We start from the raw sequence: 18,016 nt of genomic DNA on the forward strand, positions 1-18,016 counted from the left end.
AATAAATAAAATCTGTATGCATAGTTAATGCAAAGTTTATAGCATTATGGTCTGAAAGTGGACAAGTCATTGTAGATACATCACTTATTTTTGAGTATATATTATTTGATACAAAGACCTTATCAATGTTTGTTTTTGTACCAAACTGATATGAATAGTGAGTATAGAATAAGGAATAATGTTGTCTTAGACCATGTATATCTTTAAGGTTCATCTGGTTTGTAAAGTCATTTATCTTCTTGGCTTGAGATGTTAGTTTTATTTTACCTTTTTAGAAGTATCATTGCTTGATAACAGGCAGTTAAAATCACCTGTTGCTATAATTTCCTCTTTTGTATTTAAAGTAATCAGGTCCAGAGTAATCAGGTCAACATATTTAGTACTTAGTCCTGGTATCCAGTATGTATTAATCAAAGTATAATACTTCCTATTGATTTCCAAAATAACCATGCTTAGCATCACATTTTTATCTGAAATTGTATCTATAATTCTTGGCATAGTATAAGTATTTTCCATAGAATAAGAGTGCCCCTTCTCTTAGTCTTAAAACATGAATCAGCCAGAATGGTATAGCCATTAAATGAGTATTTTTATAGGTCTTTTTTTAATAGACAGGTTTCCTGTAAAAATATGATTTGGACTTTATGCATTTTGATATATTTAAGCAAACCAGCTCTTTTGACATTATTGTTCAAACCATTAATATTTAATGATAAACATTTGTAAGCCATTGACTATAATGTGTATGATGTTACTTACTGAAAGACCTTTCTTCCATTTTGAATTGAAATCTACTGAAAACTTACTTGTCATGGATGTAAAGCACTGCTTTCAAAACCCCAAAACTATTTACAAACACATGAAACATAAAGTATCTGGTTTAGTTAAAAACCTAACTAAACCATCCATCCACCACTTCTCCAACACCAAAAGACACACATTATCCATCTCTGCTTAGAATATAGTATAAAAACAAAAAATAAAAGCATTATGAAAGCAACTAAAGAAATCTGAGTCTATGAAATATACATTAAAATGAGTGTCCAATATAACTGACACTATATGAATATGTCACATATAATAATAGTACCTCTGATAAATAGATATGTCCGAAATACACATCAGATCAAAGTATATATAAACATTAGAAGCTGAAGGTTAAGAAGATTGTCAATATTTCCAACTTTTCAAGAAACATCAGATGTTTTAACCATTTTGTCAGTCATCTAACACTTTTCATGTAAGGATCTGTTGAACATATACCTATCAGAAGCCTGAAACGCTATAAGCTTGAAAATCAAAATCCTGAAACCAAAAGCCTGAAAACTCAAAATCCCAAAAACCCAAAATCCTGAAACTCAAAATCCTGAAAACACAAAATGGACATACTGACGTCATTGTGGCTTTGCTATTGTTAGCCCTGTGGTGTTAGGTCATGCGTTGGGTTCAGGTAAGTGTGCGGTTGGTTTTATGTTAGGGTTAGGGGCAGTTTAAGTGAGTTAGGGTTAGGGTGCAGGTTAGGCATGTATGCAATAGTGACAAAAATTAGGGTTAGGGGCAGTTTAAGTGAGTTAGGGTTAGGGCGCGGGTCAGGTGAGTGTGCAATAGTGACGGACCTTAGGGTTAGGGTTAGGGTCAAGGTCAGTCGGTAGATATTAGTGTCTTTGTATTGTCATATTAGCATTATTTGTGTTTTCAGGATTTTGAGTTTCAGGATTTTGGGTTTTCGGGATTTTGAATTTTCAGGCTTTTGGTTTCAGGATTTTGATTTTCAAGCTTATAGTGTTTCAGGCTTTTGATAGGGAACCATATATGGATATATATATATATATATATATATATATATATATATATATATATATATATATATAAATAACACTTATTACAAAAAAAGCCTCACAACCCTCTGTTTAGTTACTAAAGGTTTAGTTATGTAACATAAATCCGATGTTAATATGAATAATGAGTTTTCTAATGCAGCTCCTAGTTCATTGCTGTTATTTAGTTACTAAAAGTGTCATTGAATCTGCAGAATGTATGCATCTATAAAAGAACATAGGTATTTTCAAAGGAGTTAAACATTTTCATCAGAACTAATTATTTACCATTTAAAGTAACTAAGTGAAGGATAACAGAATTTCAAGAGAAAATGATTCTAAATACAGCCATTTGGCAAGTTCAAAAGGTCAAGTGATGTCATCACTGTTATTTCCTCAACCTTCAGCTTTATAAACTTGTTAAAAAGTATCTAAATAGGCTCACACACAGCAGAGGTTGTCTCTAGTGAGGAAGAAAAGCATTTTCGGTGGGAAATCAAATCTTGAAGCTTTTAGAGTTTACAGAAAACAAACAGAAAAAAACACTCAGCTGCCTTGTCAGTGCATGTCATGAATCTCCACAATGAGAACAGTCATACAGACCACCAGTTTCCTCACAAAACATCAACATCATGAACCAATTAGCCTTCTCATATAAAAACAGCTATTTTAGAAGTAACAGCGGCTGCTTCAAATCAGAAATCATTTTATAACATTTCAATCATTTACCCACCAATTAACCAGAACAGAAAAAAAAATAACCTAATACATATATATATATATATATATATATATATATATATATATATATATATATATATATATATATATATATATATATATATATATATATATATATATATATATATATATATATATATATATGTGTGTGTGTGTGTGTGTGTGTATATATTATATTTAGCCATCTATAAAACACCATTAATGTACTGTATTAATGTTTATATGTGTCTAAACAAAGAGTCTAATATATCTAGTTCGAAACACTAATCAGAAACATATTGTTACCCCACCACTGACCCACTAGAAAAATGCACCTTGGTATTAAGTCAAATTATACTATTACTGAAGAATTAGAAGACATATATCATTTGTAGTTATTTAAAAGGGAAAATATATAAAGTTCTTATAGTGGGGAAAAGAGAGAAAAGGAACATTAGTAACAAAAAGGAACAGGAAGAAAGAAAGAGAGAGAGAGAAAGAGAGAGAATGTTATTTAAATACTTAGTACTATATATAATTAGAAGAAGTAGATATAGAAAGGAAAAAGAAAGCTAATAGTAAAGATGATTCACATTACCTTACAGTATAGAGATTTTCCAGAATCAAATATATTATGATTCATAAAACAAAGCATTTAAAATTAGAAGGATTTATTCACTTGTCCTTTAGGTTTTTTAGTTTTGTTTGGTCCTGCCTTCACAGACCATCCATTTTTGTTGCCTGTCTCTTCAAACTCTGGGATGATCATTCCATTTCTTCTATGTCCGACAGTATTTTCTTCTTTTGGATAAATTCTCCTGCTTCTTGTAGGGAATCAAAGATCTTCACTCATTCTGGCAAGGTGATTTTTATTCTTGCAGGAAAATGAATTTGAGCTTTAATATTGGCTTTTTTCAAGGACTTAATTAGAGGAACATACACCTTTCTTCTGGATATGACTGTAGAGTTGTAGTTATTGTCAAACAAATAACTTTTTCACCCATCTTGAGAGGAGAATTAGTCCAAGCTGATTTCAGCAATAAGTCCTTGTCTTGTGAGGAAAGAAATCTAACTATTTTAGACCTGGGGTTAGATGAACTCAGAGATGAAGCTGGATTTGCCAGGGACCGATAAGCCCTCTCATTTCCAAAAGAGAGGGGTTTAGTGCTGATGAAAATCAATTATTGAGGAACTGAATCATGTTAGCACCCTCTTCTTTCTCAGGAATTCCATATATTCTTATGTTATTCCTGCTTGATCTACTTTCAAGGTCTTCCAGTTTCCCAATCAGCCTGGTATTTTGTTTCAGCAGAAATTCATTGTGATGTTCATTTTCTGTCACTCTAGTATCCAGGTCAGTTATTGTTTCCTCTAAGGCAAGAATCTGTTCAGATTGTTTTTTTTACTATTCCATTTAGAAGTTTCAGTTGTTTACTGCATTCTTGTTTGATAATATCCATTTTGTTTTCAAATTTGTCCATTTTAGTGACAGTTCTTGGATGTTTGTTATTATAAGATGCAGTTCTTTCTTCACTGCACTCTCTTGGTGTGGGTTCTTCGAGTTGCTCATGTTGAGATCTCCAGTAGAAAACTTCCTGACAGGAATAATTAAAAAATTCTCTTGACTATGTATTAATTTTTAGAAAATAATAAAGATTCTATATTAATCTATCTTTTAGTAAGATTTTTCTAAAAATTTAAGTATATTTCCTGTCAGGATATTAAAATCTAAGCAGAGCTATGGATTTCTGTTGCTATCAGACTGGTATCTTGGCCACACCCCCCCCAAACTACTTCTGATCTAGTTGGTACTGTGGCTTTATAGCTTGTGTATCACATGACATAGTCACTGAAGACTTTATAGCTAATAAAAAAGTAAGTTTTCCTTTTACGAGTTACTATAAAATTTTCCTAATTAAAAAAGTTTACCAAAAAAAAATATCAAGCCTTTACACTGTACGTATATATCTGGCTAACTTTGCTAATCAGATTCTGCAGGCATTTATAGTTACTTCACACATAAAATATTACACAAAGTACAAGATGAAGTGAGTTGCAAAACCATTATAATTTAACAGCACAATATATAGTAAATTACATAGCTGAAAACAAATGCAGTCTTCTAACCTATGTGTACAACACCTGAAACATGCAAGGCAATGACACAAGTTCCACAGCACACCCTGCAAGATCAATAATGCACAGTTTATACGAAATAACATGCCCCAGTCAAACAGTTCACTGTTTATCAGCACAAGTGGTAGTGCATGAAACTCTGGGAGATGCATATTACAAGTATCACAATGTTCAGTACATCATAAATATAATCACACAAGACCAGCATTATGCAGCATATCTCACAAAATAATTTCACAAGTACTAAACATTGAACTATAACATGGAATAAAGCTGGATATGTGCGGTAACAGCAGGAAAGCTGCCCATCACTAATGCAGCTTGTTTATAGAATGAAGCTGTACCAGACATTACGTATCTTCATTTTCTTCTTCACAGAAAACTCCACTGTTGTGCACACATGCAGTGTGCAGTTATTCAAGGGATCCATGAATTGGGTACAGTTATAGTGCCTTCAGCTAGACTACACTGTATGTGAAGATGTTAATTGCTGAAGCCATGATGCATCCAGTGTTAAGATTGTGTCGTTTTGTCTCTTCCTCACTATCTGTACTAGTTAGAGCTAATTATTATTGCTTTGGCAAGTTTACTAGTAAGTAATGGAATTTTAGTCAACACAGTACACCTTTTCTGACCCTGGATTGTTTTCCTTCCACAGACTTCTGCAAAAATAATCCCTGTACCTTCAACCACTTTTCATTCCTGAGAACCATGCAGTAATATTTCAAGGATAACTTCCATATAGCCCTGTTCATGAGCTAAGGTTTCATTGTCACTTATTGCTGTATGTTTCCAAATATTGTTATTCCAAAGAAGGAGACACGTTAGGTTTGGCTTTATCTGTCCTCCAGTATACTCTTCCATCCTGTTTATGAAGTTTATTTCAACAAGTTTTTATCATATATGAATTAATCAGAGTTAGTCAATGTGGTTTAGTAAAACAGGGAGTTACAACCTTCATCCTACAGTCCTGAGACTAAATACCTTCTGACTCAACTTTCACATTTCACGAGCCTGATTAGGTCAACCCTTTCATTTACATTACTGCTCTTGAGCTATCCCTGAAAATATTTATTTCCACTTTATTCATCCTTCTTTTCTAAAAACAATATTATGAAGACTAACCTGCTTGCCTCCTTAATTTTTCTGTCTTGTTGAACTACCCTCATATTTTCTTCCCTTACTTTTCTTAGTGTAGTAATTTCCCTGCCTAAAATTTATTTCTGAATTAGCTACAAGTCCAGCATTCTTTTCTTCAATCGCTCTGCTTTAACTTGATGTCCTGTTTTCTTCTATGAGGCTTTTGACTTGGTTCATGTCCATTTCCACTTCTGGATATCATTCTTGCCTTCCTTTCTTGATGGAAGTCATGCATATCTTGTGTACTTGAAGCAAGCAATATGTCTTGGTAAGCCCTAGTCTGTTAATCTTCTCACCATGTGCATGTGGCAAGTTGCTGTTTCTTTAATCACACTGTCCCATCTGAAGTATAGCCTGCCATAAAATGTATTATCTCAGTATCTATGTTTTTGTGTATCTGTTTCCATAAATTATGTAGGCCATTAAAATTGTGTTTCTTTAGTGTTTATTACTCTGATAACTGTTTTGTGTTCATGTCTGTTTCAAGGTATATTTGTAAATGAAGTGACAATGAATGCTCTAAATCTAAAAAACATAAGCACAAGACTTACCCAGCTTTGCAGCAACCAAGAATTTAGAACTATGTAATTGTTGGGGCACTCAGGAAATGCAACACTCAGGTGTATGGATTACATAGTTACTTTTCCATTAGCTCGTTCATACTTAGCAGCATTTATGCATTGCACAAAGTAAGGTGGTTATTGGCATTTTAATCATTAAAATGATTTCACAGTCCCATTTATTTTTGTTGTTATACTTCAAGTCTTTTTTACTTGTGTGATGACCCTTCACAACTGGGCCAGTAATCAAGGAGCCTCAATCCTCACCACTGGCACCTGTGGGGGACATACACTGGGAGGATAACAGGTACACACACAGTATTTCCAGATGCAGTTCACTGCATCAAGTGGAATTTCTCTTAAGAACACATAGAGACCACAGTCATTCCAGGGTTGGTTTCTCCCTCTTTCTCCAGATCCCCAGTAAGACTCCCCACTGGCACAACTATAGAGTTGAGATCTCAGCTGAGTGTCCAAGCCAAGGCCTCCAGCACCCTCTCTGTCCAACCAGTGCTTCATGTCCCTGCCTATGTAGCTGACACACACCCTCTATGAGATTTGATTTACACACACACACACACACACACACACACACACACACACACACACACACACACACACACACACACACACACACACACACACACACACACACACACACACACACACACACACACACACCCCTGGGAGAGGCTGGCACAGGTTTACTAGCTATGCCCCCTTCTGCCCAGACTATAAGGTAGTTATGACTGCCACCAGACACTACTGGCAGCTGCCTTAAGGCCCTTACAAGGGTACCCAATATACTGAGTGAAACTGATTTTAATACAAATGATAATTTGACCAAGAGAAAGGCTATTAGGAGTGGCCCACACAGTGTCACCAAATAAATATGCAACTAGTTTTAAAACATAAATATCTCTGCAAAGATCAGCCACAACAAAGTTTTAAATATATTTAATAATAAGTAATAAAAGAACAAGAACATACTAAGTATATTTTCACAGTGATATGAGAGTTCAAAATCACAGGAAATATTTAAAATAACATTGAAGGACAGGCTCAGACAAATAAAGAAATACAATATCTAAACTAAGCTACACTATATTCCTGACTGAATCTAAGAGAATTATATTATTCCCTAATAATGTACTTTATAGAGCAAGGCTGATGATGTGGTGAATGGTCCTTCTTGTTGTCAGGCTCAAGACAGAATACACAATGATCCTGAGACATCAGTTTCCTCTAATATTAAAGCATTATTTCTATACAGAATGACATCACAGACATCTGGTCATCTGACTCTGTTTCCCACAGTATCACCAACCCTGGAAACTGCCAGGATTTTAACACTTACATGTACAAAATACACAAGAGCTTTGTTCAGAGCTGTTGAACTTCTGGAGGTCATAAAACAAATAAACACTTCCACTCTTCAAGAATGGCAACTAGTTCACCCCAAAGACAATACAGAAAGCTTCCTAGTACAGACTTTGTGTCTCTGGCTGCATTGAAACTTGTGAGATAGCATCTTTATGGCCTAGCCTATAAAGTTATTTAATTTCAGATATATTTTAAAGTTTGCTGGACTGAGGTTAACCTTCTGATTTCCAGTTTCCTCTATTAAAACATATACCTTTAAACAGTTACAACAGTGCATGTACATTTCTGTTCTCTCCAGTAGGGCACACTGTGGATACATTTCAGACACAAGCACTTTACAAATACCTTTTCAACACAAATGCCTGTACAAATCAGTTTGATATACACAGGACATACAGTTCTAATACATTTGTAACACCAGCATCTTGTGTAAATCAGTTTGATATTCACAAATGAGATATAATTATTTACAAAATTCCAGCTAGCTGTGCTGGCAGTAACTCCTCTTGTCTCATCTTGCTTAGTGCATGACAAGGGGAAGTGTTTATGTACCTTGAATACTATAGTTGATCAAGTTCAAATAAATGTATTACTTAAGAAAAATAGACAAGAGAGGGAAATGGTCCCCAACCTATTTGTCAAAGTCAATTTAATAGAATGAGCTTTTAACTGAAACATGTTTACCCAAAGTCAACACCCCCTCTGCCTCCTCCTGTGCAGGGACAATAGTCAGGGCTCTGTCCCCATGTGCTAGGAAGCCAGTCTTTCAAAGAGTATTTTTTTATTTGTTTCCAATCAGTATAATAATATAATCAACACCACAGTATAGATGAAGGTCATGTCAGTCAGATGTCTCCTCAGTCATGCATATACTTCATTTGTTTGAGATTAACAAAATTAATAGAATCCCTATATCTGTAAAAAATGATCACATTTTAGTAAACGTGTTTATGATTAGAGATGATAAAGGCATTGAAAGTCATTTCTTATATTGAATTATGAATGCAACATAGCCCTTTTTTATGTATTTTGTTTGTATAGCAGAAACATGTTGTGATATGTCATTCTTGGATGAAAGTAATATGTGCCCTGAATTCAGAAAAGTAAAAAAAAATATTCCACCTAACCAAGATGTAATTCTAATAGAAACTGAAGGCAACATTTTGTTATTGTTAGAAGTAACATGACATGACTTTAATTTTGAGAAGAAGTCAAATGCCTTTTCATTTTGGCAGCTACAAGGTACTTCCCAGCTATGTACTAATTACATATATTGATGTAAGTATTCATTGTAGTTTTATTGTAAATGGCTGTTTTAATAACTGCATCTACAAAGATCTTATAGTTCTTCTTTTGGTTGGTCTCCTTATTCATAAACAGAGTAATGGGGCTGTGTCCAGTTTGGGTTGTCTGCAGTTAAGATAGTGTAATGATATTCATAGAAATAATAATACTACAGCCAATATGTGCACGGTACTCCAACTGGCATAATAAACAGTGGACAAGGTTCCTGCACCATGACTGTATAATACGCAAGTCAAGCCATGAGTCTAAAAGTGATGCTACCTTCCACACATAACCAAAAGTGCATAAATAGGGATGATAAGAAAACCAAAGTTCCTGCATCTAGACTGTAAGATTCATAAATCATAAATACATAACCAAGAAGGAATCAAAATGGAAGATTAGAAAACATTTTGCCATTAACAGTTCAGATGTGCATATCATTATTCAAAGGTTCTCCTTCTTATGTACATATTTATTCCCTTGGGCTGTTAATATAGAAGCTATTGCTGCCCTCCTAGCTAAGACTCATTGCTCTCTCTTCCTGTAGCCAAAAGCACTATCTGGGCTCAGAAACTGAAATGTTGCGATGTGAAACTGCATCATTATGTTCAGATGTGGGATTACTGACAACTTCTCTGTATCACTTATTTATTTATTTATTTTATTTATTTATTTATTGACATTTGTTAACCGGGTTTGTCCAACTGGGTTTGTGGCCCATTTTCATTGGAGACCTGAGGAGAAAAGCTCCAGTAGTACATTTTAAACAAGTACAATTTTAAACAATATTGATATAATACCAGTTATAGCAAAAAGATTCACGTGTTGGGTTACATGCATAAAGTTAAAGTTGCATTAAAAAGAAGCTAAGTAACAATTTTACATTCATATAGTTCAATAGGTCAACAATAAAAATGTTTTGTTTGTATAAAATTATGCAAATGCATAGTAGACACATTGGGGAGAGAGAGAGGTGTAATGAGGTACTAAGTATGGTCCTTTTGAGGGTACATAAAGGGAAGGAAGACTAGGTAGGGTCATGGCAAGGGCAGGTTCTGGAATTGAGAAAATAAGCTTTTAGTTTATTTTTAAAGTTTGAGGTGTGGGAGATTGAACGTAAATCAAGGGGAAGTTTGTTCCAAGCACGGGCAAGGGAGTGTTTGTAGAGTAGTTTGCCTACTGACCTTTTTGGGTGGTAGATATCAAGTAATTGTTGGTTAGAAGTTCAGAGGTTCCGGGATGGGATGTAGGTGGAGACTAAGGAAGATAGAGATGGACAGAAGGAGGGTTTATAATGAATAGAGTGTAGCATATGAAATTGATAAGATAGCAGAAATTGAGGAAGTTCAAGCCATTGAAGAGAGTTTAAAGAAATGCAGTGGTGTGAGTTGTATGGGGAGTTAGTAATGAATCTGGCTATTTTATGGTAAGTCTGTTGGAGTTTGTTTAGAGTGGAGGCCTGGATATTGGTAAGAACTGGTGTGGCATATAAGAGGGAGGGGAAGAGGAGTGCCTGGCCCAGGGTAAGTCTAGATTCAGGGGTCAGGAATTTTTTGTTCCGATATAACAGACCTAGTTTCTTTTCTTTTTTTTTTTTATACATTGGAGTATGTGTAGGTTGAACTTTAGTTTGTCATCGATAATGACCCTTAGGAGTCTTGTGTGGGTGTCAGGTTGGATAGTTGTATTGTTAGAAGATGTAATAAAAATGGAGGTTTTGTGATGAGAAAGAGAACGGGGAAGGAAAAGTAGGAGCTTTGTCTTCTTGGGATTTAGGATCAATAGGTTGTGAGAGAGACATTGTTCAGTGGATAGTAGGGCCTGTTGAGTCAGGGAGTGTAGTTCAGGAATGTTATTTCAGATGGATATAAGTGTGGAGTCATCGGCATACTGAATAAGGGAGGATTCTTTGCATGAGGTGTAAAGATCATTGGTGAAGATGTTAAACAAAAGGGGTCCCAAGATGGAGCCTTGGTGAACATCAGTGGAGATGGGAAGGAAAGGTGAGGAGGATGAGAGCCATTTGACAGATTGTTCCCTGCCAGATAGGTAACTATTAAACCAGGCAAGTGTGGAGGGGGATAGGTGGAGATTTACGAGTTTGGATAGTAGTAGAGAATGATAGACAGTATCAAAGGCTTTTGAGAGATCTAGGAAGAGACAGGAAATGAGTTTATTGTTGTCTAGGGCCTCTGCAATGATATGAGTGAAGGAGAGGAGGGCAGTGGTGGTGCTGTGGTGAGGACGAAATCCATGTTGGGTAGGGGTAAGTAATGGTGTGTTTGGAAGTGATTGAGAAGCTGTGAGTGAATACATTTTTCTAATATCTTGGAGAAGGGGGACAGAATGGCAATGGGTCAGTAGTTTGAGGGGTCAGTGGAGTTTCCACCTTTATGAAGAGGGATAGTGAAGAAAGATTTCCAAAGGGTGGGGACAGTTGATTCCAGAATAGATCGATTAATTAGTATAGATATAGGATAGGCAATTGAGTCAGCAGCAAGTTTGAGGAATGTAGGAGATAGATTGTCAGTGGAAGGAGAGCAAGGTTTTAGCTTGAGTAGTAGAGATTTGATGTAAGTAATGGGAATTGGCTCAAAAGAAAACAAAGTTGTGTTAGTGGGACTTGGAGAGGTGGGTGTCAAAGTAGAATTTGGCTTAGAGGTTACCAGATTTTGGATGGGAGAGATAAAGTGTTTATTCAGGAGGGTAGCTGTTTCCTGAGAGAAAGAGTTTGGGTATGGGGAGGGATTAGAGGGCTTTCCAGAATAGAGGATGTTGTTGAGAGTTGACCAAAAATTTCGAGGATTGGATTTGTTGTTAAGCTGAGCAGAGTTATAGTATAACTTTTTGTCATTAGTTGTATGTTTTTTTGCAAGGTTAGTCAGTTGCCTGTATTTTTGAAGAAAAGGTGGTTGTTAAGTTTTAGTTCAGGTTATCCAAGCACAATCTCTTTGTTTCATAAGAGACCTAGTCTCTTTGGAGAGCCAGGGAGCATGATTTGATTTTACTCTGATCTTGCTAGAGGGAGCTAAGGAGTTTAGAGTATTCATGAAGATGATATTGAAAGTGCTTACAGCATCATTTAGAGGGAGGTGTTTTAGGATGGACCAATCTATGTTGTGGAGAATGGAGTTAAATTGGGATAAATTGAAAGTCGATAGTTTTCGACAGTCTTTGATAAGGTGGGGTTTAGGAATATGGGAGTAGTGTCTTAAGATGGTGGTAGGGAGATGATCACTGAGGGAGTCAGGTAAGGTGGTGGGATTGTGGTATTGGTGGGGGGAATTGGTAAGTATCCAGTCTATGATGGAACTGGAAGTGGAATTTTTATGGAAGCGAGTGGGAGATGTTATAAGTTAGTGGAAGCCGTGTAGGTGGATATTGAGTTGGGGGAGTCAGTTGTGAGTTTGGACCAATCAATGTTGACATCACCAAGGATAAGTGTCTCATATGGTATGTTGTGGGAGAACCAGGATAGGATGTTTTCAAGAATGGGCAGATTGTTACCAGGAGGAAGGTAGATAGAGGCAATTGCAAGTTTTTTGTGGGGATTCAGATGGCAGTTAAGGATGATGATTTCAACTGGGAGGAAGTCAGGACTTGGGGAAGGGTATGGTGAGAGGTTAAGGTTGTTTGAGTAGGGGATGGCCACACCACCACTGTTTTTTACAAGTCTACTTATTTAAAGATGTACAGTGAATGTAGCTTAAAATCAACAAGTATAACTTCAGGACAGTCTTTTCTCTAATTAAACTTAGGAACATCTGTTTGAACTAGGCTCCTGCTTTCTAATACTAATAAGATATGAATCCTTGCTGTTTTCTGGTAGATCTGAGAGCTTTGGTGGAGTGGAATGACTTATTTACAGTTTTTTATTATAAATATGGAATCTGGCTCTGTTTGCATCCATCATTTGTTGCAGACAAATGGAATATGCCTATATATATTGGCAGTGTGCTACTACTGTCTGTGTTGGTCTATGTGCCATTGTATGCTACTGCTGTCTGTGGTGGTCTTGGTGCCATTGTATGCTACTGCTATTTGTGGTGGTCTATGTACCATTGTATGCTACCACTATCTGTGGTGGTTTATGTCCAATTGGATGCTAATGCTGTCTGTGGTATTCTGTGTGCCATTGTATGCTACTTCTGTCTGTGGTGGTCTATATGCCATTGTATGCTACTGCTGTTTGTGGTGGTCTATGTACCATTGTATGCTACTGCTGTCTGTGGTGGTCTATGTGCCATTGTATGCTACTGCTGTCTGTAGTGGTCTATGTACCACTTGCATTCTACTGCTGTCTGTGGTGGCCTATGTGCCATTGTATGCTACTGCTGTCTGTAGTGGTCTATGTACTATTGTCTGCTACTGCTATCTGTGGTGGTCTATGTGCCATTGTATGCTACTGCTGTCTGTGGTGGTCTATATGCCATTGTTTGCTCCTGCTGTCTGTGGTGGTCTATGTACCATTGTATGCTACTGCTGTCTGAGGTGGTCTATGTGCCATTCTATGCTACTGCTGTTTGTGGTGGTCTATGTGCCATTCTATGCTACTGCTGTCTGTGGTGGTCTATGTTGCATTATATGCTACTGCAGTCTGTAGTGGTCTGTGTACTATTGTCTGCTACTGCTATCTGTGGTGGTCTATTCACCATTGTATGCTACTGCTGTCTGAGGTGGTCTATGTGCCATTCTATGCTACTGCTGTTTGTGGTGGTCTATGTGCCATTCTATGCTACTGCTGTCTGTGGTGGTCTATGTTGCATTGTATGCTACTGCTGTCTGTGGTGGTCCTATGACCATTGTATGCTACTGCTGTCTGTGGTGGCCTATGTATCAATTGTGCTGTGCCTCTTCTGCAATTCTGGGAAGGGAGTGATTCATACTGTCTCGTCATCAAGGATTGCAACAAAAGACTATTTTGTATATGGTATAATAAAGGGATCTAGTCCAAGACGGGCTCAAACTGGTGACCCTTTAGTAATGCCACTTTAAGGGGGAATTCTCAAGTTTAGTCATGTCTATGTGTTTACATGACCTGTTTTCTGTAGCAAGGTATCATCTGTTTGAAACATTATTACTTCAGAGATTCTTGTATAACTTTGTGTTAGTCTGCTATACCTAATGCTCAGGCACACTGTATTGAGAATGTCATCATTTTTTCTGGTAGATTTGGTAGATCAGGTAATCTGCATTCATTTTCCACAGTTGGGTTTTCATAAATATTTCCTTTACTGCAGGTTGTGCTTCACAGTTGCAATATTTGTGCATTGCAGAACATATTCCTCCCTCACATCTGTATACTTAATGTGTAATTGGTCTCCTCCAGGTATGGAGTAGAATAAATCATGCAGGACTTTGGTATGCAGGCTGTAGATAATGTTTCTGAATCCCAGATGAAGTTGCTTGCGTACTATAATAAACATAGAGCATGGATGGAGTTGGATGTAAAGCGGAAGTGCATTTATGAAGACATTTACATTTTTCACACTCATTGTGTCACGAGATTGTTTAAAAATACAGTCTATTGGTTTTACTAATTTTAAAGAAAGTATGTGTGTGACCGTTTTATCAAGAATAAAATGCAAATATGTATTTGGTAATAGTAGATTCAAGTTGTTTTACTTGCAAGGATGTTCAGATGAGTGCTAGGGAAGAACATGAACTAGAAAACAGTAGTTGATTTTTGTAGCAGCCTTGCAAGACACTGAATTTGACATTTGTCGGAAAAACATAGTAGGATATATTGCTACTTGATACAAAGAAAAAACAGCTGAAGGACAAAGTACCTCTGGAAAACATCCAAAACTATAAAAGCAAAAATCCAGAGGAAACACCACGGCTGAAGTAACAAAAGTTTAATGAAAAAAGGTTAGCGTTTTCGCGTTCACTCACTGAATGCTTCTTCAGACAGGATTGCGCTAAAGAAAAAGCGCTAACCTTTTTTCATTAAACTTTTGCTTCATCAGCAGTGGTGTTTCCTCTGGATTTTTGCTTTTATATTGCTACTTGCTAGAAGGTTAAAAATTACACAGGATGTACATTTATGTAGACTACGCAACACATGACCCTAACATTTCCTGATTTTGTTTTGATACAGAGAGACACTACGCTTAGTAAGGAGAGTGAAGAAAGCTACACAATCCACCGCAATCTGCTGCAACAGTTTGTACAATATGATATAACTCAGCACAAAGTAAGTAGCACCTAGACATTGCCGTGCCTTCTGTTGCTGCCTTCTTGAGTAATATGTATTGTATGAGGATGCACAAAAGCAGTGGTATTAAGATTCAGTTGTATTCACAGATCCCTTCTTAAAGGAGTTATTTCTGTTATGCATATCGTGTTTATAGGTTCAGAGTTACTTCCTAGGCTAATGATCTGTGAGGGCTGTCAGAAGCCTAATCATGCATTCCCAATAATTTCCTTGCCCTAATGCTTTATGTACAGTTAACCCAGAACCCTTTATATTATGAGTGTGAATAACCTAGGGTCAGGCAGATATTTACTTGTTACCCTTGTTAGTTAAGAACAAAGGTGCCAAACAAGGGATGAAATTAAGATTGCATTTGAATAAAATAAGAGACATGCTTTGGTTTACATGGAGAGGAAGACAATTCCAGGGAAATGGTATTCTCTGTAATACACATCCATTTCTCTAGCATGTTCTATTAAGTTGCAGAAGAGATTGAGATCTCTTGAGTGAGTGTCGCCATTACTGGATTTGTAGATGTGTAGCAGATCTGAAAGAATGGGGTTGGTAGAGGCTCTGTGAGTCAGTGATCTCTTCTCAGTGGCCTGTAAGAACTAAAAAGAAGGACAGGCCTTTGAGACAATCAGTGCAACCTTTGTGATCCACGCCCTTGATTTCTTAATGAGAAAGAATTGTGGTCACTTAAGCTGTGTTAGGTGTTTGGAGCAGGACAACAAAGGGGAGATTATATTCAGTGATTAGCCTAATGAGACCAGAATGCAGTAGAATGATCACCTCTCTGGATCTGGATGCTGGGCAATAAAAAAGAATGTCCTTACTACAGTGAATACATGGTGATCAAATCACAGCACATTCTCCACATGATCTCTCAGATCCCTCACTACTGGATCAATTTTCAAGGGTGTTGTTTATGTGATAGTTGAAGGGACGCAATTCTTGTCAAAAGATATAGTGATACATTTTTTGGTGTTAATCGTAAGGCCACAGCTTTGACACCAACTATTTGTTTGGAAAAGTTCTTCCTGAAGGATCTTGGTATCTTCTGGAGAGTTTATGATGGCACCAAATTTATAGTCATCTGTAAGCTTGGTCATCCATTAGTTTTGACCTCCAAGAAGTAGATGCCAAAAAAAATGGGCCTACATACTGAACCCTGAGGTACACCATGAGTGACTTTTGTAAAAGACTGTGGTCTTTTACAGGAGCTCAACCCACCCATGCTACTTTCCTGGGTTCTCTGTGTAAGTCAGTTTGCTATCCAATGGGGTACATAGGGATTTACATTTAGCTGGATGAGTTTAACAGCCATGCCTGTGTGAGAGATGGCACTAAATGCTTTTGCTAGGTCTACATGTGCTATGTTTACAGATTTTCCCTCATCTAATGCTATGGTACTTTTTTGAAGAAGTCAAGCAGATTAATTAGGCAGGATCTACCCTTGACAAAACCAAACTGTCTCAGGTTGAGTGTTTGTAGGCTACCTAGGTCTTTTTTTATTAATTCCATAATGACCCTTTCCATAGCCTTGCAGATGAGGCTGTTCAGCATTACAGGTCTATAGTTTCTCAGGTCAGTTGATGCCCCAACTTTGTGCAGGGGGATGACTTTTGTAGTCCTCTAGTCAACCGGTACAAATCCTGATTGGAAGTTGACCCACTGTAGGGAGTTTGTGAGGTTCTGTTTCAGGCTGACCAGTAGGCATCATTATATGTTACAAGGCCCCATAGAAGCAGTATTCTTGGCCCTGGATAGTGTTTTAAGGACTTGTTCCTGGGAGATTTAGGGGAGGGGAGTTGATGCTTGTGTATGAACTAGGAGCATGGGAAGGAGAGGAGGGTGAAGTTAGAGATAAATTTATCTGATAGTAGAATGGCTATGTCCTCAGGATTAGAGTATGCAGTATCATTTATTGTTAGCTCTGTGCCTGTCTGAGCATTATTTCTAAGGTTTCTAATATAATTAAAGAAGGCTTTGTGATTTAAATTAGTAACACAACACACTGAGCAGTACCAAACACAAGGCAGCCAAATGTAGACAGCACATTTAATCAGCACATAGTGTTCAAGCTATTACTGCAAGATTTGGTGATGAAGACAAAATGAAATCAGTGGCAAAAGCCATAACTCAAGGAAACTTCAAATATTGGTACTTTTCACTTAGAATATTGAAAGAATAAAAGGATTTGCATCAGCATGCATATTCTGATAAACACTCAAGCTTCAACTGTAAGGTTTGTTTATGTTAATGACTGCTATCAAGTTAAAACATTTTGGAAGGAAAGATAAGCGCTATAAGCCACAATCTGCAATACCCTTGAAAATTAGAGCCCGGTTTCTACACAGCATCTATACAAATTCTGAGCAGCTTCTTTAAATGGTGATATTACTGCAACCTCAGAAACATTGCTTAAACAGAATTACTTCATCTCCCACTATGTTCTTCCAGGTTATTGGCTAAATAGATTCAGGAAGCAGAGGAGGGGCGGCATTATGCATATATATATATATATATATATATATATATATATATATATATATATATATATGTGTGTGTGTGTGTGTGTGTGTGTCTGTGTTCATCTTTGCTGGTACAAAGTATTTTTGTGCAAGACTTCATCCACATGTGCAGAGACTGTTTTTTGTGGTAATAATATCTAGAGCTGGTACCTGTACATGTGTGTACTTTCTAATATGTGGTCTGTGTCCCTATTTTTTCAGTTTGGACATACTGATGGTGAATTTATATATATATATATATAT

At 36.7% G+C, this 18,016-nt stretch overlaps 1 protein-coding gene across 1 annotated transcript in view; it reads left to right on the forward strand.

The window, feature by feature from the left end:
• The window catches only part of UNC13D (unc-13 homolog D), a 1,205,501-nt gene that overhangs the window by 597,365 nt on the left and 590,120 nt on the right, over positions 1-18,016 (forward strand). Inside the window, exon 11 of the mRNA XM_044077226.1 lies at positions 15,144-15,239. Coding sequence (XP_043933161.1) covers positions 15,144-15,239 — 96 coding nt within the window. The remainder of the gene's footprint in view (positions 1-15,143; positions 15,240-18,016) is intronic.

This window comes from Protopterus annectens, chromosome 7.part0 (assembly GCF_019279795.1).
Source record: "Protopterus annectens isolate FY-2018-M chromosome 7.part0, PAN1.0, whole genome shotgun sequence".
Taxonomy (NCBI): Eukaryota; Metazoa; Chordata; order Ceratodontiformes; family Protopteridae; genus Protopterus; species Protopterus annectens.